Source organism: Rhinatrema bivittatum, chromosome 10 (genome assembly GCF_901001135.1).
Source record: "Rhinatrema bivittatum chromosome 10, aRhiBiv1.1, whole genome shotgun sequence".
In the NCBI taxonomy this organism is placed as follows: domain Eukaryota; kingdom Metazoa; phylum Chordata; class Amphibia; order Gymnophiona; family Rhinatrematidae; genus Rhinatrema; species Rhinatrema bivittatum.
In genome coordinates, this window is record NC_042624.1 from 85,005,220 (window position 1) to 85,028,895 (window position 23,676).

Here is a 23,676-nt window from a genome sequence, read left to right on the forward strand (position 1 = left end):
AGCATCCTGTTTCCAACAGAGGCCAATCCAGGCCAAAAAAACCTGGCAAGTACCCAAAAACTAAGTCTATCCCATGCTACTGATGCAATTAATAGCAGTGGCTATTCCCCAAGTAAATTTCATTAATAGCAGCTAATGGACTTCTCCTCCAGGAACTTATCCAAACCTTTTTTGAACCCAGCCACACTAACTGCACTAACCACATCCTCGGGCAACAAATTCCAGAGCTTTATTGTGCCTTGAGCAAAAAAGAATTTTCTACATTTAGTTTTAAATGTGCTACTTGCTAACTTCATGGAGTGCCCCCTAGTCTAGCAGGCTAGCACTGAATATCAGCACTGGCCAGGTAAATGTAAACTTTCCTGCTCTGCCCCTGCATGTACTCTCGCTAGTGAATCTTACTTCTTCTTTCTCAGGGATGTCCTCTGTCACCTCTTTGATTTGCTTTAGCCATTTAACCCCTGCCTTGTTTAGTTACTTATTCCCCTGATATTGCAGGAAGGATTGCCTAGGCATAAGATTTCACTGTACACAGATGTGCGCTTTTCTCTTTCAGAACCCAAATGGTCAGCCCTTGTGTTGATTTCTGTCCTGTCTACCTACAGTGTGGTGTACAGTTACAAGATTAACTACTGCAAATCCACTGTATTTCAGCTGCAGCACTGTCTGAGGAGCTTTAAACTGGTTACTGATAGTTTTACTTATTTGGGGGCAAAGGTACGCTCCAAATTCAATGATCTATTTAAACTTAACTACGCTCCCCTACTCCAGAATATTAAGGGAGCTTTGTCTCAGTGGAACAATCTGTATGTTTCATAGACCAAGCGTATTAATTTGCTTAAGATGAGTATTCTTCCTCATTGAGCCAGGGGCACTGTTGCCCGTCCCGAGGCATTATTGTTGTTACTTGTAAACCGGATTGATTTGTTTCCCAACAAGAATTTCGGTATATAAAAATTCAAAATAAATAAATAAATAAATTGTTTTTATTTATTCTTACATCTGTCCTGTCAAATGCTGACAGGACAGATGTAAGAAAAACAAAGTGGCTTAAATAAATCTGGTGGAATGCCCTTCCCAGTATTAAATTATACCGCTGGGAAATGTCTTACCCACATCCTGACCATGTTTGGAACCAGCCTTGTTACTGAGTAGTGATTCTTCATTGCCCACCCTATACTACATCACACCTTGTCTGTGTGGAAAGCTATACAAAGATTTCTGAAACTGTCTCGGGACATTATGGCACCAAATGCTCTTCTAAAGGGCAATTACAAGATCTTGATCTCCACATGTGCAACCCTATTTTTCAGGGCACTCCCTGTAGAAAGCAAGGGGCCACCTTCAGATACTGCAGAATAGGGAAAAACTGACTGCAGACCCCGTTTCCAAGGGGGACAGTGTAAGCTCTATTGAACAGGGACTATCTATTTTTGCGTGTTTGTACAGACCTGCTTATGTCGTGTAGCACTATAGAAATGTTACGTTTTAGTAGTAGTAGTAGGATCATCACACATTCTCTCAATAAAAAGTCCTTACACAGTAGATTATATTCCAAACAAAAAATGTACTTTACTGAAGGTCAGAAATTAAATAAAGCAGTACAGAAGTCCAAAAAAAAAATACAAGAAACAATTCACAAAAACCGACAACCTCAAGTTGCAGAGAAAAATCATAAGAAGTCAGTTTCTCCTGTTACTTGAGTAAAACAGATGGAAATGGATTTATGATGGTTCTCCAGAATTCCTTTCTTCCAGAACCTGGTCTGAACATAGAACTCCTTTTCTTCACCAAAGGCATACGATATTTCTGTGTGCTGCGCTCAGTGGTCCACTGGCCCATCCCATGGACCACCGCTCTTACCTCCGGTTCCAGACCCGAGCCGGTTCCCGCAACGCTGGGGAAGACCTCCCAACTCTCTGGCTACAACCTGCCGCGAGTCTCACTCCAGGGACTTCCGAAGTTGCTCCTCCTCGTCAGCATGGTGGACCACTGCGCTCGGCCAGCCTCCGCTGCTGCCTCTGTACTGGGCCCTCCTAGGCACGCGCCAATCCTGTCCCCTTTAAAGGACCAATGGTGGGAAGCCATGGATGGCACTGCCTGATGCCGTCCCAGGGACTTCACTATTTATAGCCAGCCAGGACACCTCCTCAATGCGTTGCAATAGGTCGACTCCGTTTGGAGTAGTGCTTTGCCTCTGCATTCCTGATCTTCACTTCCTGTATCCTGGTCCTGGTCCCTATACCCCTGGAATCTGCCATTCTAAACTTATGATGAAAGTTTAGTGGATTTTTACATCTATAATCCAGGTATGGGATTATGGAAGGTTCATTGGTCAGATATGTGAGGGTAATCACATTAAATCCTTTGGAGAATTTGATATTCTAACACCCACCCAATTTTCATGTCTCCAGTTCATTAAAGCATACAGTGTTACCTGAATGAATAATGGGTGGACTCCTAGAGAATGCCATCCAGTTGAAACTATCTTTTGTGCTTCTCACCTGGTGGCTAAACCTACGTTATTGTTCTATTACAGTCTCTTGGAATTTGAATAGGACACTCCCTTACATAGTATAGACAATTTGCATCTAGATCTAGATGTTTTTGGAGGTAAAAGCTTAGTTGTTTTTACTGTCAGTTCATGGATATTTGATAATCATATTTCAGCAGTTGTAAAGAACGCCTGGTTGAGTTTATGACAAGTAAAGCAGTCGTGTCCCTTCCTGCATACACAAGATGAGAAAACAGTGGTATAAACCACAGTTTTGCCGCATGTAGATTATATTTGGAGTTACGTAAACGCTGCCTGCATAGGTTACAACTTGTACAGAGTGTAGCAGGAAGAGCTATTTTGGAAGATAACTGCTGGGAAAGAGCGTCACCATTACTTTTTGCTCTTCTTTGGTTGCCAGTAGTCTACATCACTTACTTCTTCAGGGATGGCCCCTGCATTATGGAATGTTCTGCCTCTATTTCTTAAAATTACTTATAATTTCAATGTTTTTTGAAAACGAGGTTTTTTTAGTAAAAGAATGTAGCTTAGTGATTAATTTTAGGAATGCTCAATTTTATCTGTTTGCTGGTGGAGAGGCAAAGATTTATAATTAGTGGGATCTTTTGTCTATTGGGTGATTTTAGGTTTTATTTTTAGGGAAGAGATTGTGATTAGGGGTTATGATTTTATATGTTGCATTAAGTGCTTGATTATTGTATTGTTGTGATCCACCTTGGAGGGATTGTCGATCTATAAGCAGGTACATTAAACGAAATCTCCAGTTGACTTCCCAAGATTTGCAAAGTATTTAAAATAATACAAAATTTCAATTTGCTCTGGTGTTAAGGTTGGGGACCCAGCTAGGCTGGGGAACCCCCACAGGAACAGTCCAGGGCTCTAAGTCCAGACTAGGCTAGGGGGTGTTCGTCCTATACCAGCCACCTTTCCCACAGGTTGAGCCCTTGAGTCCTGGCGGACGGCAGGACTTAAACAAGGGCTGAGACCTAAGGCTAATGCTGGAGTGGAGAGGAACAAACTCGGGTGAAGCTGAACAGGCCTGGGGATACAGGCTGCGGGGCTGAAGACCAAAGGCAGGCTGCAGGGCTGGAGGCTGACATCTGGTGGGTCTGGAGCTCAGGCGGGAACCAAGGACAGGGTTGGAACAGTGGAACAAGACAGATGTTACTCATACTGGCAGGGTTGGAACAGTGGAACAAGACAGATGTTACTCATACTGGCAGGGTTGGAACAGTGGAACAAGACAGATGTTACTCATACTGGCAGGGTTGGAACAGTGGAACAAGACAGATGTTACTCATACTGGCAGGGTTGGAACAGTGGAACAAGACAGATGTTACTCATACTGGCAGGGTTGGAACAGTGGAACAAGACAGATGTTACTCATACTGGCAGGGTTGGAACAGTGGAACAAGACAGATGTTACTCATACTGGCAAGCTTGGGACAGAAGGCTAGAGAGCCAGAGGGCAAGCTTTAGACTAAGGCTTAGGGAAGCTGCAAGGCCAGCATGAAGAAAGAAGGCTTGGGAGCCAGAGGGCAAGCTCGAGACAGAAGGCTGGGGAGGGACTTTCTAACGTATCTTCTGCTCCTCCTTACTGCTGACTGTGCCTGAGCCTGGTTTATATATTCACAAGTAGGGGTTCTCTCTTTAGTCCTAGAGGTCTTGGTCTAAGCTTGAAGAATAGATTTCCTCCCTTGCAGGAGTAAGTCTAACTTTGACACTTGATCTATGCCTTTGGGCCACAGGGGTAGTCTTCACTTATTTTCTAAGTCCAAAAACCTGACCTCACATTTCATCCATGCTGCCAGATTTGCTATAGCTGTAGCCTGGAAAGAGAGTCGTAAAATAAATATTTGGCAGTGACAACTTCTTTGAAGAAGCTACCATAGGGAGACTCATATTTACTCTGAAAGGGAAACTGTCGATATGAAATAGGGTTTTTTTTTTTGGAGGGGGTCCTTCTGGGACCATTATGTTGAAATTTGAAACAATTACTCTACAGGAATATTTGTTTTTTGTATTCCTCTATGAGCAGATATCATTGAAGTGTATCACGTGTATTTTGGTTGGAAGATTTGTTTGGTTATGTATTTTATTGGTATTTTGAAAAAAATAAAAAAAATAAAAAAATATATATATATAAAGAATGGGAGCTGCACAGCCGAAAAGAGTGCTCTGGCCTGGACTTAAGCAGTATTGAGCAAGAGTAAATATATTTTTCTCAGGGTTGGTAAAGGTAAATAAAAGTGTGCAAGTATTTGGATGATGTAGTGTTTATGGGCAGTCTGTGGGCAGAATACAGAGAATTTAATGGGGCACTCATGGGATCATCCTTCGCATACACAAATGTTTTTTTTTAAGCCGTGATAAATGAGTTTTTCTTTTAGCAAATATCTCCCATATGTAATATCTGCTTTTAGAATAGTTGCTAATTGTGTTTTTTTCACTATGTGCCCACTGAGGTCCAAAACAAATTTAGGCGAATTGAACTCTGCATCCTTACTTTTTTTTTTAAGGCTTAATATTAAAATAAAATTTTTTAATAGAGAAGATTTGTACTTATTTCTAATTAGACTAAGGGCCCTGCGGTGAGAAGAGTACCATCTCCTCTGTCTCTGCGGCCCTCTTTTTCCAAACATCGCTCGTCCTGAGCAGCCGTGTCTGGTTGAACCTGCCCCTTAAAGGCGCACAGGCCGGTGGGCATTCAAAGCAGTGTGGAATAGAATCACTGCCAGGCCACCTCTGTGCCTTCACGGGTCCGCTAGGGGTTGTTCTGATCTGACACCGGCACTCAGGCTGAGAGGTGCTTCGGAAATAGGGCTACAGGGACAAAGAAGGAGGCACCCCTTTCACCTCAGCACATCTTCCTTCCGGAGGAAGCTCTGTCCAGCGAAAAGGAGTGCATGAGATCAGCGGGGGTGCCGGTTCCAGATCCTGAATCCCTTTCTCATGTGGGTAGCTGTAGGATCCTGTGATGTGTGCTGGCACAGCTCTTGAAGATACAGCTACCCACATGGGAAAAGACGTCCATGATCCTCCTTGACTGTAGTATACATGATACAGTGCGAAACAAAAAATGTGAAGAAGGGTAACGGACCAAAAATTCAGGACAAGAATAAATCTTCACAAAAATCCTTTCCCTGGCTTCTTCCTTCATCTCATTGCAGAGGCTTGCATGTATTTACCAGAATGCAGAAATGAAAGAGATGCCAGATAAATGCTGAAATTAAGTACTTCTTAAATATACTAATTGACGTTTGGTACCCTTAGTGCAGATGTGTTAATGACAATTAAGTTAAAGTATAAATTGACTTTAACCATCAATGAAAAAAATGGAAAATTATGGAAAAAAAATATGCACATGGAAACAGATGGCGATAATTAACTTTCAAAAACTTTGCTATTAACAGGGAGAACTAGGAGATCCTGGAATCATTGGAAAAACTGGAGAAGCAGTAAGCATGCTTTTTTTTAAATTACTTTTGAAGTTGGATGTGAAAAAATGGGTTGTGTTTCCTTTGGACAAGATTCAGATTGACCCAGTTTAACTGGGGAAAGTAGAAACGCTGTCGTGTTCTGCAAGAGGTCTGTCTTACTGTGTACATTAAAGGCTGGCTTTAAAACGCATTTACATGGCTTAAAACTGGGTTTTACATGTATAAATGCACTTTACCCATGTAAGCGGGCTTTTCAAGATTTCTACAACATAAGCCATTGAATTGTCCATAGGATATTCACGTGTAATAGCTCATTGAAAGTCCAGATGGCAAAACGGGGTCAGCCAGTCAATATGCCAAACATTTCAGAAACTACAAGTTTGCATACCATGCTAATGCAGCTGAATCCCATCCAACAGTATTACTTTGTACAGTTAGGAGGTAATTTTCAAAGGCGTTACAGGTGAAAATATAACCTTCTATCGTAGCAATTTTCAAAAGCCCATTTACGCACTTAAAGTGCACTTACGCGACTAAAATCTATTGATAATTCAGTGGCATATACGGAGATAATTTTCAAAAGCCCACTCACACGCAACAAGTGCATTTTCGTATGTAAAACCCAGTTTTAAGCGAGTATGCTATCATAGCAATTCATTTACGCATAAAGGGCACGTGTACCAGACCACTGAAACTGTGCTCAGGTAGTGCATTTTATTACAACATGCCACCTGAACCCTAACCTGCTAAAGAGAGAAACCTGGGTAAGGAGATCATTTTAATGGCTCAGACTGGAAGATATGAAAACTGCATCCTTGTCTGGTTGCATCCTAAAGCAAAATGTGCTTCTTACTGGTGGATCTCTAGATAAATATTAAGGAGATAAATACACTTCTTATTTTTTGTAATTAACATTTTATCAGTGTTGTGTTGTCTATCCTTAGTTTCAATGCATTTTCTCCACTGATCTCCCGCTGTTTGTTTGCGTGTGCAAATTGGGAGCCATTGAAATGGAAAATGTGAAAGTTATTTGGCAGTGACGAGGTGGCTGATCATTAACTAAGTACACCAGGGCATAACCTCTTCCTTCAAAGACCCTTGCCTTAGATAACCTGAGCCATGCTTGTCATTTGCTGTCGTTCCATTTTCATGTTCTAATATTTTTGTTAAATTAATGTTTGTGAGTTCTTTTCTTAGTCATATAAATGCCTCTCCCAGCTGCTGGAAGCCTGAGGGATCCATGCTAAGGACTGAGCCATGTTTAGCCTAGTACTTCCTTTTGGACTTTTATGTCAGTTGGAGCCAGCCTCCATTTTTCATGCTATGATGCCACGAGCCTTTATTCACAACTACAAGAATCATCTTAAAAAACAGAATTACTCATAGATGACTTAATTTTTATTTCTATTATTGTTTAGTTTTCATTCTTTTCTTAGCCCTTTTCAGGGCTGAAAGCACTAAAACAGTAATTCAAGCCATCTGAATGGCTCTAGGCATGATAACATTTGCAAAAATTCACCAGTCAGGTCCAAATGTGTGTGCGGGGGGGAGTAGCGTCATAGGCCTTGTATCTATCCTTTTGAAAATGATCTTGATTTGAGAAGAATGAGGTAATTTTCAATTGGGTGAAAGTTGGAAAGCTCTAGAAAATTCATACATGAGCATGGTTTCCCCCCCCCCCCCTTATTTATATTAATTTTGATAACCAGCAGGTCTCATGTAATATGGTGCTTTAAAATAATACTTCAAGTTGCTTTAATTTTCTATAAGCTAGACTGAAGATCTAAGACCTTAAATCAGCGATTTAGATGGAAAAGGCCTAAATGTATCCATCTCAGTTGTGTTGTAATGGTGAGGGTTAGTGGTTTGGTCAGTAGTACTGGGATTTGGGATTTGACAGTTGAATCTCACTTCCGTCATTGATTGACTGAGGACGACAAATTTTCCCAATTAGTAAAATTATTTTAAAAACCAACAACAAAACAAGATTTGGCTAGAACATAGAAATGTTAGCAGAAAAGGACCAGATGATCCATCCAACCTGCCCAGCAAGCTTATGGTTGCAACTACTGGCCATACAAGCCACCTTTATAATTATCAGTTTCCCAGACTGTCATAGTCAGGGCCCTTGTTGGTTGCTGTTTGAGTCCAGTTCCCTGTTACCTCTTGCCATTGAAGCAGAGAGCAATTTTGGAGTTGCATCAACAGCATAAAGGCTTATTGGTTAAGGGTAATAACTGCCATATCAGCAAGTTATTCCCATGCTTATTTGTTTTCCCAGACCGTGCAATTCAGTGTCCTTGTTGCTTGCTGTCTGAATCTAATTCCACTTTTCCTCTTTTCCCTCTGCCATTGAAGCAGAAAGCAATGATGGAGTTGCATGAACAGCATAAAGGCTTATTGGTTAAGGGTAGTAACCACCACACCAGCAAGTTACTCCCATGCACTCTTTTCTTCATTCACATCCTCTAGCCTTAAGGGATCCACAATGTTTATTCCATGTTCCTTTGAAATCTTTTACTGTTTTTATCTTTACCACCTCCTCCAGAAGGGCATTCCAGGCATTCACATTCCTTTCTGTGAAAAAATATTTCCTTACATTGGTTCTGAGTCGTCCTTTCTGGAGTTTCATTTCGTGACCCCTAGTTCTACTGATTTCTTTCCAACAGAAAAGGTTTGTCATTGTTTGTGCATTGTTACAAACTTTCAGATACCTGAAAGGTTTTATCATATCTCCCCTGCACCTCCTCTCCTCAAGGGTTTACATATTTAGGACCTTCAACCTCTCCTCATGAGTGATTTGATGGAGACTCACCACCATTTTGGATGCCCTTCTCTGTACATCCTCCGTCCTGTCTTTGTCCCTTTTTAGATACAATCTCCAAAACTGAACACAGTACTCCAGGTAAGACCTCACCAAGGACCTGTATAAGAGGAAAATCACCTCCTTTTTCTTACTGGTTATACCTCTCTCAATACAGCCCAGCATTCTTCTGGCTTTTTCTGTTGCCTTGTTACATTGCTTTGCCGTCTTCAGATCACTAGACACTATCACCCCAAGGTCTCTCGCTTGTTCTGTGCACAACGGCCCTTCACCCCCCATCACATACAGCTCTTTTGGATTACCACACTTAAATGCATGACTCTGCACTTCTTGGCACTGAATCCCAGCTGCCATTTCTTCGCCTACCATTCAGGCTTCCTTAAATTACGTCTCATTCTTTCTACTCCTTCTGGCATGTCCACTCTGTTGCAGATCTTAGTATCATCTGCAAATAGACAGACTTTTATCTTCTATCCCTTCCGCAGTGTCGCTCACAAAGATATTGAACAGAACTGGTCCCAGCACCGATCCCTGTGGCACTCCACAACACCGTTTTCTCTTCAGAGCAAGTTCCATTTACCATCACACGCTGCCTTCTATCCATCAACCAGTTTGTAATCCATGCCACCATTCTCATTTTATTCATGAGTCTTCTATGTGGGACCGTATCAAAAGGTTTACTAAAATCCAAGTAAATCACATCAAGCGCTCTACCCTGATCTAGTTCTTTAGTCACCCAATCAAAAAATCAATCAGATTTGTCTGACAGGACCTTCCCCTGGTGAATCCATGCCGTCTTGGATTGAGCAACCCACCGGATTGTAGATGGTTCACTATCCTTTCCTTCAGCAGAGTCTCCATTAATTTTCCCACCACTGAGGTGAGGCTAACCAGCCTGTAGTTTCCAGCCTCCTCTCTGCTCCCACTCTTGTGAAGCAGGACCACCATTGCTCTTCTCCAATCATTCGGCACCACTCCCTTTTCCAAGGATCTATTGAACAGGTCACATAGTGGACATGCCAGCACATCTCTGAGCTTCCTCAGTATCCTGGGATGAACCTCATCAGGCCCCATAGCTTTGTCCACTTTCAGTTTTCCTAGCTCTTCCCATACATTCTCTTCTGTAAATGGAGTTTCATCTACTCCACCCTCTTCCACAGTCTTGTTAACTAGCAACAGTCCTTCTCCAGGGTTTTCTTTAGTGAACACCGAAATGAAGTAATTGTTTAATATTTTTGCCATTTCTTCGCCTCTCTCCACACATTGATCCTGGTCACTTTTCAATTTCACTATACCTCTTTGGACTTTTCTCCTTTCCCTGATGTATCTGAAGAATGCTTTGTCACCTCGCTTTACCTCTTTGGCAATCCTTTCTTCTACCAGACATTTTGCTTTCTTGATTACTTTCTTCATCTCCCTAAGTTTTACAAGGTATTCTTCCCTATGTTCTTCTTTTTGGAATCCTTTATAATTCTTGAATACTATTTTTTTTAATTTTTTTATGTCAGCCACCTCCTTTGAGAACCAGATCGGTTTCTTATTTCTCTTACTTTTGTTTACTTTTCTAACATATAGATTTGTTGCTTTTGTGATTGCTCCCTTTAGTTTGGTCCACTGTTGTTCCACCTCTCCCATTTTCTCTGAGTCTTCTAGTTCTACCTCCAGGTATGTCCCCATTTCGACAAAGTCTGTATTTTTGAAAGTCAAAACTCGGGTCTTCGTGCGACTTCTCCGTATCCTGTTTGTGATGTCAAACCATACTGTTTGATGTACACTAGTGCTGAGGTGGGCACCTACTCGGACATTTGAGACATTATCCCCATTAGTGAGCACTGGGTCGAGTATAACTACCTCTCTTGTGGGTTCCATTACCATTTGTTTGAAGAGAGCCCCTTGCAGAGCATCCAATATCTCTGTACTTCTGGTCGATTCCATGGAAGGGATTTTCCTGTCTATGTCTGGCATATTAAAGTCTCCAACAACCAACACTTTGCCCTTCTTTCCCACCTTTTGGATGTCTTTGACCAGATCTCTGTCTAGTTCTCCTTCCAAGTCCTGTATTGCTTTGGGGGTGACATGTCATTTTCACTGGCTATCTCCTGCCACCCCCATTCTTTAGTTTAAATGTCTGATAATATATGATCTGAATTTCTCACTTACCATCCTCCTTCCTGCTAAGTCAAATGTAGACCATCCTTACCATATAGCCTTTTACTGCTCCGTACACGACCCCAGCCTCCAATGTATCCAAAACCATTTTTGTACACCAGGTTTTGAGCCAGGAATTTAAATTATTTATATGGCATATCTTCTCATTTCCCTTTCCATGAACAGGTAATACTTCCAAAAAGGCAATATTCTTTGCAGTGTGTCTTATCTTGCCTAAATTTTGGAAATCTTTTTGTACTACATGGATATTATTTCTGTTGAGGTCATTGGTCCCCAGATAGATGATAACACTGATATCAAAGTTCCTACTTTATACTTTAATCTTCAATGACTTAGATTATCTGGTTTGCATTTCTGCTTGCCGAGGATCCTGGAATGCATTTAACTATTGTGTCACCATCAAAATGTGCTCCCAGCCATAAGCAGCTTTCTTTTATGACATTTGATTCTGTTGAAGGGCTTCTGGGTGCATTGGGCGACTTCACTTTTAGAAATCACTTCAAAATCTATTGCTGAGGTTTCTTCATTCTCCAGTGAAGAAATTTCATTATGTAGGGATAAGAGTGGGGAGAGTGGGTGTCCTTTCATCACAGGCCTTATTCTGCCAGAGCCCGCTGTTATCCACTTGCTCCTGGGTTTTTGAATCCCGGATGTCCAACATCTTTGCGGGAGTGGGGGTTGCTGCACACGATGCTGTAAAGTTGGGGAAGGTGGATGTCTGTCACGTCTTGTTCTACCAGTGTCCACTTGTAAACCATTTTTCCTGGGATTCTGCAACCTCTGTGGGAGATAGGAGAGATACTGGATTGTTCGAGGAAGGGGAGGTTAATTGAAACCTGGACAATTCCCCCCTTAGATGAATGAACTCCATTTTAACTGCAGACAGCTGAAGGCAAAAGGGACAACCTTTGATTCTCCAAATGATGGGCCTTGGGACATAAGCACTACAGTTGTTGCACGGAATGAAAGACATTGTTAAATTATCACAGATTCCCTAAAATAATATAGGTAAGGTAAAGTTTAGGAACTAGTAAAGATTTTTAGTAGTAGGTATTTGAAGTAAAAATGAAAAGTATTAATGTTATCCAGTAAAGATGAATAGGTGGAATAAAAAAGCCAATTATTACAATCCATATGACTGTTAAAGTTATTATCTGATCTTTAGGAAATTACTGTGTAATAGGAGGTGATGTAATTGAAGCCAATTATCTGGGATTCCAGGGAAGAGTATATAAGAAAGTAAACCCAGAGGTGAGTGGGTAGAGGGGGAGGGAGGGAATTAACAATTGAGATTACTAAACAGATTAATTTATATTTTTAAATTTAGCTGTTGCAGAACAACTCAGGTAACCTGGTCAGTCTCCCAGCGAGGTCAGCATGTACTAGAAATTCTACTTCTAACTGGAAACCTCCAGTTTAAATTTCCAGCAACCCCCAAGAGGAACAAGTGGAAATAAAATAACTTTTTTTTTTTTTAAACTTAATTCAAACAACCACACATACATATTTCAACAGAGCAGAAAAACCACAATTTCTATTGAAAGAAAGACCAAACCAGCCCACAAGAATAGGTTCGAATTAACAGTAAGGAAAGCAATATATCTTGGACAAATTATAGAAGAAAGTTAGATTAGTTTATATTTTTAAGCTTATGTCCAACATGAAAATTTTCTCCTGCATATTCATTGAGGATATTTTGAAAAGCTGACGTGCTGGGGGTCCCCCAGGACAGGTTTGGAACCCTCTGCTCTAGGCTATGCATATTTAGATCTTTAAGTCTGTCCCCATATGCTTTAAAACAAAGACAACTGACAACCCCATCCAGTTTATATCCTTTTGCATGTGGTCACCAGAATTGTACACAGTATTCCAAATAAGGCCTCTCCAGGGGCCTGTAGAAGGGCAGTATCACTCCCCTCTCCCTATGCAGCCAAGCGTCTTTCTGGCTTTTGCTGTCTATTTAGCCATCTATGTGACCACCTTAGGATCATCAGATGCAGTCACCCCCAGATCCTGCTTTTCTTTTGTACTTAAAATAATTTCATCCCCAATCCTCCCTTGTGTGTTTGCATCCTAAATGAATTACACTGCATTTTTTTTATCATTAAATCTTAGCTGCCAGACCCTAGGCCCCAGACCTCAAGCTTCACTAGATCCCTCCTCATGTTTTCCATACTTTCCTGGCTGCCTGTCCTATCCAGATTATGGTATTATCAGCAAAAAGACAAACCTTTCCTGACAATCCTTCTACAGTGTTATTGTTATAATTCTGGCTGCTGTGCAGCCTCCTTACCACCAGAGGTCCTCAATGAGCATTCTCCCCTGGTTGGTAGAGCCTTTCTTGCCTGCCTGCCCTACACCCAGATTCCAGTATTTAACCCTGCCTAGCCCATGCTTCGGTGCTTTGCCATCGAGTTCCTTTGGGCTCCCTGTTCTAGCCACCTGTCTCTTGCCTTGCTCTGTAGCCTATGGGCTTTCTGGTTCCCCTCTTGCCTGTGTTTCGTGTTCAGTGTAGTCCTTGTCCTGGTTTGTCCTATCTTGTCATAGTCTGTCTTCCTTGTCCCTGTTCCTTAGTGCAGTACCATGCTTACCGGCCTTCTGGTTCCTGTGTTCTTGATACATCCATACCTGAACACAGTTCCAGTACTCTAGCTCCACACTTACCCGCACCCACTTCCATGCTTACCTATACTCTGTTCCAGGGTTCCTGAAGTTCACCCTTACCTCCATGCACCTCAGTCCATTTCAGGGTCTCAGCCCAGCCTGCACCTTGCTCCAGAAACTCAGCCCAGCCTCACTGGACCACCTACATTTGCTCCAGTCCTTCCGTCCTGTGCCCACTACTGGAAGTGATGTTCACCTCACCTTGCTACCGCCCACATTCCTAAAATCCAAGTACACTACATCTAGTGCTTACCCAATCAAAGAAATTGATCAGATTCGCCTGACATGATCTACCTCTGATAAAATCATGCTGCCTCGGATCTTGCAATACAGAAAGAACACTGTCCTCTGCTTTAGCAGTGATTCCATTCATTTGCTCACCACAGAAGTCATACTAGCCAGTGGCTAGCCACTATAGTTCCTAGCCTCGCACTTCTATGAATAGGAACTACATCTTCCTGTCTCCAGTCCTCTGGAAATACTCCTGACTTTAAAGAAGCTTTGAAAAGGTCAGTCAGTGTTGCTGCCAGAACTTTCTAAGTTCTCGGATATATCTTGTCCAGCCACATCAATTTATTTACTTTGTTTAATTAGCTCCTCATGAATATACTTTTCTGAAAATTGATTGAAGTTTACTTCACTTCCAGTGTTATTTGTGTTTGTTTTATGCAATCCTGCTCCTGGCCCTTCCACAGTGAACACCGAAAAGAAATATTTGTTAAGTAATTTTGCTATTTCTCATCAGCCCTTACGTATTCCTTCCCTTTTTTTCTATCACTAAAATATCTTTAAAAAAGGCTTGTACCCCCCATTTTACCGTATTTGCTATTTTTTTTTCTTCCATTTGAACTTTTCCTGATTTCCTTCCCTGCTTCTCTTAGCTTTTCCAGATATTGTCACCTGTCTCCCTCTTTTTGCAATCTCTTGTAGTTGGAGTGCTAACAGTTTCTCCCGTACCTTTTTAGCTACATCTTTAGAAAACCATAGTTTCCTCATTTTCCTCTTTTCTAACAAAAAGGTTAGCTGCTCTTATAAAAGTGAATTTTAAAAGCATCACTCAAGCAAAAAATAGGCGCTTAAAGTGGGCCGTGCACGAGCAATGTGGATTTTAAAAAGCCATGAAGTACGCGTGTATATACCTGTGCCCTTGGCAAAAATAAGAGGGTGGAAAATGGGTGGGGCATGGGCATTCTGGGGCGGGGCCAACACATGCACGTAACTCCATACTTTAAAACCGGAGAGGGCAGCACGTGTTAGGGCTTACAAGACCAGGGTTGAGGGTCTGGGTCAACTGGGGAGCATGCAGGATGAAGAACCAGAGGGGTCTGAAAGACCTCAATATTAACTGGGCAAACTGGTGGACTAATTGGAAAAACTGGGATGACCTTCATGTGAATATGTTTTAAAATCCTCTTACCTATGTGCATAAAAGCCGACAAAGTCCTATGGAAGCTACATGAAGTATGTTCGCTCAAGCTGTCTCTTAAAATTAAGTGCGTACTAACATACAGGAGGTGTATTTTAAAACATCCGCGTGCTGATATACGCATATAAGGGCACACATATGTTCGTTTTAAAATCAGCCTATTAATAGCTCCTTTATTTTTGCCTGCTGCTCTTCTGCTTCCTCTAGATTTTCCCATCAACTCCTTTAAGTACTCCCCCAATTTAACAAAGTTAATTTCCTGAAATCTGAGACCCCACACCTTTGAATGAAACTTCATCTCCTACACTCTAATACTGAACCCACCATCCAGTGATCACTGGATCCCAGATGATTGTCCACTACAACATCAGAGACACTGTCTTCAGTATCGCTCCCTCCATGTAGGTTTCATTACCAATTGACAGAATAGTTCTCCCGGCAGAGAATCCAGGTTTTCCCCGCTTCTAGAAGATACTGCAGCCGGGATGTCCGAATCCTCATCTAGCAGATTGAAATCCCCTAGCAATAGCACCTTCTCTTTCATAGTAATTTTGTGAATATCCTCCATTAAATCTCTATCCATTTCTTTTGTCTGTGCTGGAGATCTGTATATGTTACACCAATGTAAATAGATGTTCCAGTCCCTCTTTCCAGATTAACCCAGAGTAATGCCTCCTTCCCTCATAAGCCCTGCAATTCTGTTGCTTTAATATTATTTTTTATTTATACTGCCATTCCTCCTCCTTTCCTTTCTACCCGGTCCTTCCTGAACAGATTGTAGCCTGGCATAACTGTATCGCAGTCATGGTTTTCCAGATACCACGTCTCCGATACAATCACTGCATCCAAGCCAGCTTCTTCCATGACTGCCACGAGATCCAGGACCTTATTTCCCATCTTTGAGCATCAATGAACGTAGCTTTCCAAATGTTGCCCTTTTATCCCATTTTTTATACAAGTGTTTAGCTTACCTTAGGGTTTGGTTCACCCAACCCTGATGATCCTAGCCTGAAGTCTTCATTGATAAGTTTGCCAGTCTGTATTGGAAAACGCTGCACCCCTTCTTTGACAGGTAGACCCCCACTGCAGTCCTTAAACATTATCCCATGGTCCAGGAAGCCAAAATGCTCTTGTTGACACCATCTACGCAGCCATTCACTCATCTCCAAGATGTCAGCTTTCTTGCCTGGGCCTTTATCCTTGACTGGGAGTATGGAGGAGAACACCAGCCATGCACCTTTCTGCTTTACATTCTCCCAGTGCCCTGAAGTCACTTTTGATACAATCTGTGTCATTTGTGCCAACATAGATGAGTAGCATTGGATAGTAGTCAGTAGGTTTGAGGAATTTTGGCACTCTTTCCATAATGTCTTGGATTTTGGCACCTGGCAGGGAGCACACCTCCCGGGGAAACATATCTATGGATGCCTCCATGCAAGTCACCAACCACCACTACCTGACAAAGTCTTCATATATTAATACTATGCTCACCTTTATTTCTTAAGCTTTTTTTTTTTTTTTGCTGTTTTTCCTTCTATCCTCATCTGTAACCAGAGTTCATTTAACATTTATTTGGCAGTATTTAATTCCAAGTGTATATTTAAAAAATGTGATTAATTCATTAATTAAAATAAAATCAGAGGCCAGAATTATCTGCCATTAATAGTTAGGGTCTTTATTACTATTTGGACTTCCAGATTTGAATACAAGGAACATTTTGACTTCTAAAGCTTGAAATATATCTGAACACCGGTCTTTAACCCACTGAGTCAGATCCCCAAAACTAAGTTTGCACCAGTTAATGATATATAAATGATTTACAGGTAACCAGAAAGATATAAAATTGCTTTAAGGGATTTTTATTTCACTGTTCTCTGATTCATGTAAACTACTGCGGTTGTAGAAGTGCTTTTTCTAGACATCTATTTGCAAATTGGGAATACAGACGGAATGCCGACAGCCAAGCATTCAGTGATCTCATGGACCACCATGGGGAAAGCTTAGGGCAAATATGAAAGTAATTAGATGCTCAGTAGATCTTGCCTTCTTCCCTAGTCTTGTATGAGACATTGTTACAAAAATATATGTATTCACAGATTATAGTGTTGCTGTCCCTAGGAGAATTAATTAGGGCAGTTGTGATTTCTGTTTCTTTCCTTCACCTATAACTGTTATCATAAATCTCAAGTCAGCATCCAAACTTAATTGGATATTAGTCAATAAGCGTGAAGAGATGGTAGGAGGATTGGCAAAATGGTAGCTGGAAAACTTCTGAAAAATTGTTTGTTGCAATCTAATCTTAATGAAACTACAAACATTTTGGGGCTTTTGTTTGTCCACATCTCTGGTGCAGCAGCAGCAAAGATATGCAAATTGAAATAACTCAGAATTGGCAGCAGATCAAGCAATTCAACAGGATATGCCAATCCTAATACATCAATATGCACATGTTTGGCGTCACATCGTGGTTCTAAATAAATGTCTGATTTTCCAGCCCTGACCATGCCCTGTTACATTTTTTTAATGCCAATAACGTATTCTTGTTTTCACTTTGTTTGCTAATATAAATAGAGAAATGCATTTAACTTATATTAAATAAATATATGAACACAACTGTATAAGCATGAAGAAAATCAGTTAATTAGGGGAGCAGATGAAAACCATGTGATTAAAATCTGGCTTTCTCTGGTTAATGTATATATCTCTGTACCTCGTGCTTCAGTGTACTTGTTCTAGAAGTAAGTTTTGGGTTACTGTAAAATGTCAGAATTCTTTATGTGTTTCCAGATGGGAGAAGGAATCACAGAATGAAAAGAGATATTTAATAAACTGGAACAACTTTGTGCGCACTCAAGCATAAATCTTTGTATTATTGATGAAAATTCTTAGTAAATCAGTAAGGAAGGAACACAGATGCCCAGTGATGAGAGCAAGGATTAGTCAGACACCCCGTAGAGCAGAACAGTAGCGGCGATAAAGTGGATATATTCTGCACTGGAAACAAAAGCATGCCAGCAACAAAAATCAGGAAATAGCAAGGAAACTTAAGGAGAGTAGGATAGAAAGTCCCTAAAATGACTGAATGTTTAATTGACCTGTTGTAGGGAATTATTTCTGAGGAAGACAGTTTTCAAGTAAATAATGATTTTCGTGCATAAATCTGCTGTCTGAAATTTGCCCTCCCAAAGTGTGGTTAAAAGTATGCATGATTCGCAATGCGTGCATTTCTACGTACATAGAGAGGAGGCATAACCTGGGGGCACGTTTTGGTCATGGAGGGGATAGTAATGCAGGTAGATTGCATTTTGGAATCTACACGTGGCATTTTCCATGAAAAATAGTACCCACAGAAAAAGCACCGCCATGGCACTCTGGGCAAACAACTCCTCTCCCACTTTGCAATCTCCAGTGGTGAAATCTCCACTGTACAAGCTCATAGGAGGGAACATTACCTCTTTGAACTGGATTACTCTTAACTTACCTCTGTACTTCACTGTTCCTCTAGTTTTTTTTTTCTGGCCTTCTGGCAGGTTGGGATCTGCTGGGTGACCTGTGGTTTTGTCCTCATCTTGGCTGCACAGTGGATTGGGATCCACTAGATGGCTCTGCAGCTCCCTCATCTCAGCCGCACAGCAGGTTGGAAACCACCGGCAGCCCCATAACTCCTGGAGAACCTTGCAGCCTTGTCTTCTTCTGATCCTTGGTGGGTTGGAATCTGCTAGGCAGCCCTGTGGCCTTATCCTCATCTTGGCTTTCTAGTGGGATGGGAACTGCCGGGCAGCTCATGGCCTCTTCCTCATCTTAGATGCCTGGTGGATTGGGTTCCACCGGCGACAGCAACATTCTCCTCGGACAAGCCAAACAGAACAGTCACATGTGGCCTTCTCTTGACTTAGGCCTCTTAGGTCAGGTCCAGGTGGCAGGCAATCGTGGTCAGGTCCAAAGCAAGAGATCAGTACCAGGAGAGCAGGCCAAGGATGGATGAAGACGCACAAGAGACACTCGAAGAGACAGCTGGGCAGGGCAAGGCTGGACAAAGCAGGCTGAGCAAGGCAAGCCTGAAGCACAGGAACAATCAAGAACGCAGGAGCAACACGCACTGCTCTAGACTGGAGACCCATTGTTGAGGCGTCTGCTGCTCCTTGGAAGGGGCCTTAAGTAGCGAGGAGCCGGTGATGTCATCAGAGAGCATTGCAGCTGAGTTCCTGCCACGGGCCCTTTAAGAGTGGAGCTGTCGGGTGAATGCGCGCCTAAGGAAGTTGGGGGAGTGGCGGCTGGTGGTATCCTGTGCCGCACTAAGCGGCGTTTGCAGTGTGAGGTGGCGTCCTGGCCGCAAAACAGGTCTTGCAGCGTCGGGAGTGAGTGAGGCAGCTCGTGGGGCCATCCTGTGAGCTGCCACACGTAACAATGCTTCAGTTGTGGGATATGAGTTTAGATCTCTTTTCCGTGTAAATGCTTCTATCAGAAGCATTTCTACTGTGTTACAGTAGAAATCCAAACAGAAATCAACATTACTGAATATGCTGAAAAATGTTGCATTCTAATAGGAGAGTAAGAGGTTGCTTCTAAGTACAGTTTCCTGGAATTAGAAATCCTCTTCATTATTGTATTTTTAAAGCCTCGTTTTTCCAGGCAGCTGTGCATCAACATAAAGCTGAAAAGCAGAGGTATGAGACATGGAGGAAACTGGTAAATGCAGGAGACTTGGAAGACTGTTAGTCGGAAGGACTTAAGGAGAAAGGAGTAAAGATGAGGTTTTAATCTGGTTTTGAAGGCAGGGAGGAACAAGACAAAACAGGGCTTGCCACCAAGGAATGGAAAAAGTAGTGAAAAGAAGTGAAAAGGATGGAGTGGGCGAGTCAGAGGGAAGAGGTGAAGGGCCCATAGGAGGGGATTCATAGCAAAATGCGGTACCTGCTGACTGCAAGGGGGCAGTGTTCAAAATGTCCGCTTTTGGATGCTTTTTACTCAAGGACTTTGCACCAGTTTTTAAAGGGAAAGGATGCGCTACCTCCACTTTGAAGTTTGCCACGAGTACGACATTTCTACGTGCTGTTCTTATAGCACGTGCAATCTAAGCATGCTCTCTTCCTCCCGGCCCCGAGTGTACCTCCTCTAAAAACGCAGTTTTAATCTTCGTATTGAGGGAAGGCAGTTTTCAGACGGCCAGTTTACGTGTGTGAATCGCTTTGAAACTGCCCTCTTTACTTCCCTCTCTTTCTGTTTCCTTCCTATTCCTCGATCTCTCTGCTTCTGCTTTTTCATTTTAACCTGCTTGTCTTCTCCCAGATTGTCTCGAAGCCCTGTGCTTTTCTCTTCCTGCTTCTTTTTTCCCCCACTGATTTTAAGTGCGTAAGCAAGGATCTGCTTCTCAAGCACTGTAAAGTTTGGAGATTCAGCTACTGATGGACTGCAGTTCTTACAAACCACCTCGTCAGCTATAGACAGAACACAGATGCATCTCGTTTCAACACAGATACATAGAATGCGCCTGCCAAAGACAATAGCATTACAGAGTAATACGAACCGTACATGGTCCTTTAATTACAGTGTATCCTAAGGGCCAGATTTAGTATATCAATGAAAATTTGATCTTGAAGGCTCTCTGAATGTCCAGAATACTCTATGGTGTAACGGCTATTACATCATGCTACAAAATAAAACTCATGAACAAGAAAGGAAGGCGTATGCGTAGAAAATGACTGTATATCCTTGGAATATTAAAGAGTCTTAACTGTTAGCAACGCTGGACGAAAAGGTTCTCAGTCCACATCTGCCAACATCTGAATCATTGCCTGAGTTGGGGCATGGGGGAAACACAGGCTCACATTATTCTCTGATCAGACAGCAGCGTTTTATGTTGCTGCCTTTCTGAACTAGATATTTGCTTGGAGATCACATATCAGCCACCGGGTTGAAAGTTCATGAAGAACAAGTGACTCACTCCATGCTCTACCATTTACTCCTCTCGCTCCACTTGGGGTTCTCACAGTACTTGATCTTTGCCAGGCCCCTCTCCGGAGCCCCCTTCCATTCTGTAGCCACAGCCTCCACAATGACCCTTCGTTACCTCACCCCCCCCCCCCCCCCGGCCCCCAACCGCTCTTTTACTGTTTTGCTGCTTTGTGTGGCCGTAGACGATCCTGCTGGAGCCTCTTAAGTCTTCTTTCAAATATACAACTTTCTGTGACAAAACTATTTTATTGTGAAAACATGCAGGATTTCCCTGAGGATCCCAGTGTGAGATCCCAGTTTCACTTTATACTGTCCTCATAGCTCATCAGACCCTGCTCCCAATTAGGCTGTGGTGAATAATTTTACTATACTATGTAACATAGGAATGCAGGCTTATGACTGCCTAGGCCACATTAAGAGCAGGAAGTTTCAAGACCATGTACACTACACTGCACAGAAATAAAGGTTAAGCAATAAAAACAAAATATAAATACATATGTTCTCTCTCTCTCTCTCTCTCTCTCTCTCTCTCTCTCTCTCTCTCTCTCTATATATATATATATATATATATCAAGTGATACCTTTTATTGGACTAACAATACATTTCTTGACTAGCTTTCGAGAGCTAATACTTTCTTCTTCAGGGTAGAATTCAAATGATCAAAGATTACATTTGCCAGGAAATATAAAGCACTTACAAGTAAGTGAAGTAGTGAATCATCCATTTAAAATCAGAAATCCTCCAAATTCTGAAAGATACAATCAAAATGGAACTGCTTCTCCATGGAAGTGACTTTTTGCTTATTCTTGTCTTTGTGTGGTATCAGATTCTGATCCTGAGTATATTGAAACCGGTTTTCCACTCAGGTTCCAAGCAGGCTGCATTTTCAAGAGGGTTAACGGACACAAGGGCACAGGTTATCTTCAGCATGCTAATTCAAAATTCAAATGCAAGCTTCCCACGGGGCACAGACTTAGTAAAATGTCCCAAGTAGTTCAGAGGACTTCCAACAGGTCAGGGATTTCAGCTCCAAGTAGACATAAACAGATTCACAGTACTCACCAAAATCTTGCATCAGGTAATCCACTTCATTGCCAAGCATCACAGATGCAGCATGTGGGGTTCCACAGTTTGACTCAGCAACTCTCAAGCTGTTGGAAACTGCTTCCTCGTTCCCAGCAGCCCCAGACCAATCAGGTTCTTCAGCAGCGGGATCTCAAACTCTCCCTACAGAATCAGTACAAGGTTTTACCGTATCTGTCCCAGTATGGACACCTGGGAAATGACAGGAGAGGGGCTGGATTAGGGAGCAGCCTTACCCCCTCCCCTCCTGTCCCCTGCATGCTGGTTGGGAAGGAAGAGGCTAGGGCAGGAAGCAGAGGGCTCCTCTCTATTGAATGAGATTCAGGCATTAGCCAATTTCTGCCACAGAACAAAGAACAGCGATTATATTTCCCGATCCATTTCCTGCCTCCTGTACTTGCCCTACTCCAGGGGCAACTCAAGGCAATCTCCTGCCTAAGGCAAGAAACAAGATACACCCACCGTAGGTGAAGTGCAGGTCAAATCATTGAGGGGTCCAAGGTGAGGGGTCTGCCTTGGACTCTGGCTCTTTCGTGATTTGAAATGCTGGGGAAGGGGTGGAGGCGGGGGTCATGGTTCCCAGAAATGGTGGCAGTAATAATATTTCTAAGAAGCTGGCAACCCTGTCACACTCCTGGGAACCCCACACGTCCTCTGGGGATGTGGCAGATGGATGAATGGTGGAAGTCTGTGTTTGGCACATTCTCCTTTGGCCGGTAAAAGGGTATTAGGTGCCCTAGGCAAACCTTACAGCATTGCACGCACCCCCCCCCCCCACCCTGACGTCCCCACACATAATTAAAAATTATGCATTTATTTGAAAATTGTTTATTATCCACTTCCCAACCCAAAAGGGAGATTTTACATGAAAAAGGACATTCATAGGACAGTCTTCTGAGAGAAAAAAAAATCACTTAACAACATGTATACTATATGTACAGGCACTGCTGTGGTGCCAACCAGAAAACCCTGCAAAAAAAAAACAAAACTACTTGTGACCCATATGATATTAGGCTTATTGTAAAGTGCATTTAATGTGGGCTTGGCCCTCAGAAAGTCATGGGAAACTGTATTACAATTGCATACATAGTAACACAGTAATGAAGGCAGAAAACGACCAAAAGGTCCATCCAGTCTGCCCAGCAAGTTTCCAATGGTGGTAACTGCCGTTCCGTGCACGTTATCCCCAAGCCTTATGTGATGGGTAGTAATATTAACAGTCTAAACCAAGCAACTGTCAAAACCCATCACAAAATCACTGCGAGAAAACATTTTTACTGGGTGAGCAGCCTTCTTCATAACTCAGACGATGCTGCTTGAACGTGCTTTGCTTTGGGACGTAGCCATAGAAGCAGTCCTGCGCTTTTTCCCTAGAGTCTGCATAACAGTACCCTGGATGCAAAAGGGCCCAGCATTGGCTGTCTTCTGAATCCAATTCCCCTTTTTCCTCTCCCCATCGTCAAAGCAGTCAGTGATGCTGCCATTGCGTGTCAAACTCATGTAAGCTAATTGGTTAAGGGTAGTAATCTCCATGCCTTCTGTTTGAGGTAGTAGCTGCTGCTCCATACTGGTTATCAACATGCACCTTTTTTTTTTATT

General features: G+C 42.3%; 1 protein-coding gene across 2 annotated transcripts in view; it reads left to right on the forward strand.

The window, feature by feature from the left end:
• COL24A1 (collagen type XXIV alpha 1 chain) overlaps positions 1 to 23,676 on the forward strand; it is a 554,101-nt gene that overhangs the window by 307,655 nt on the left and 222,770 nt on the right. For both annotated transcript variants that reach the window (XM_029618163.1, XM_029618164.1), the window contains exon 24: positions 5,929 to 5,973. In XM_029618163.1, coding sequence (XP_029474023.1) covers positions 5,929 to 5,973 — 45 coding nt within the window. The remainder of the gene's footprint in view (positions 1 to 5,928; positions 5,974 to 23,676) is intronic.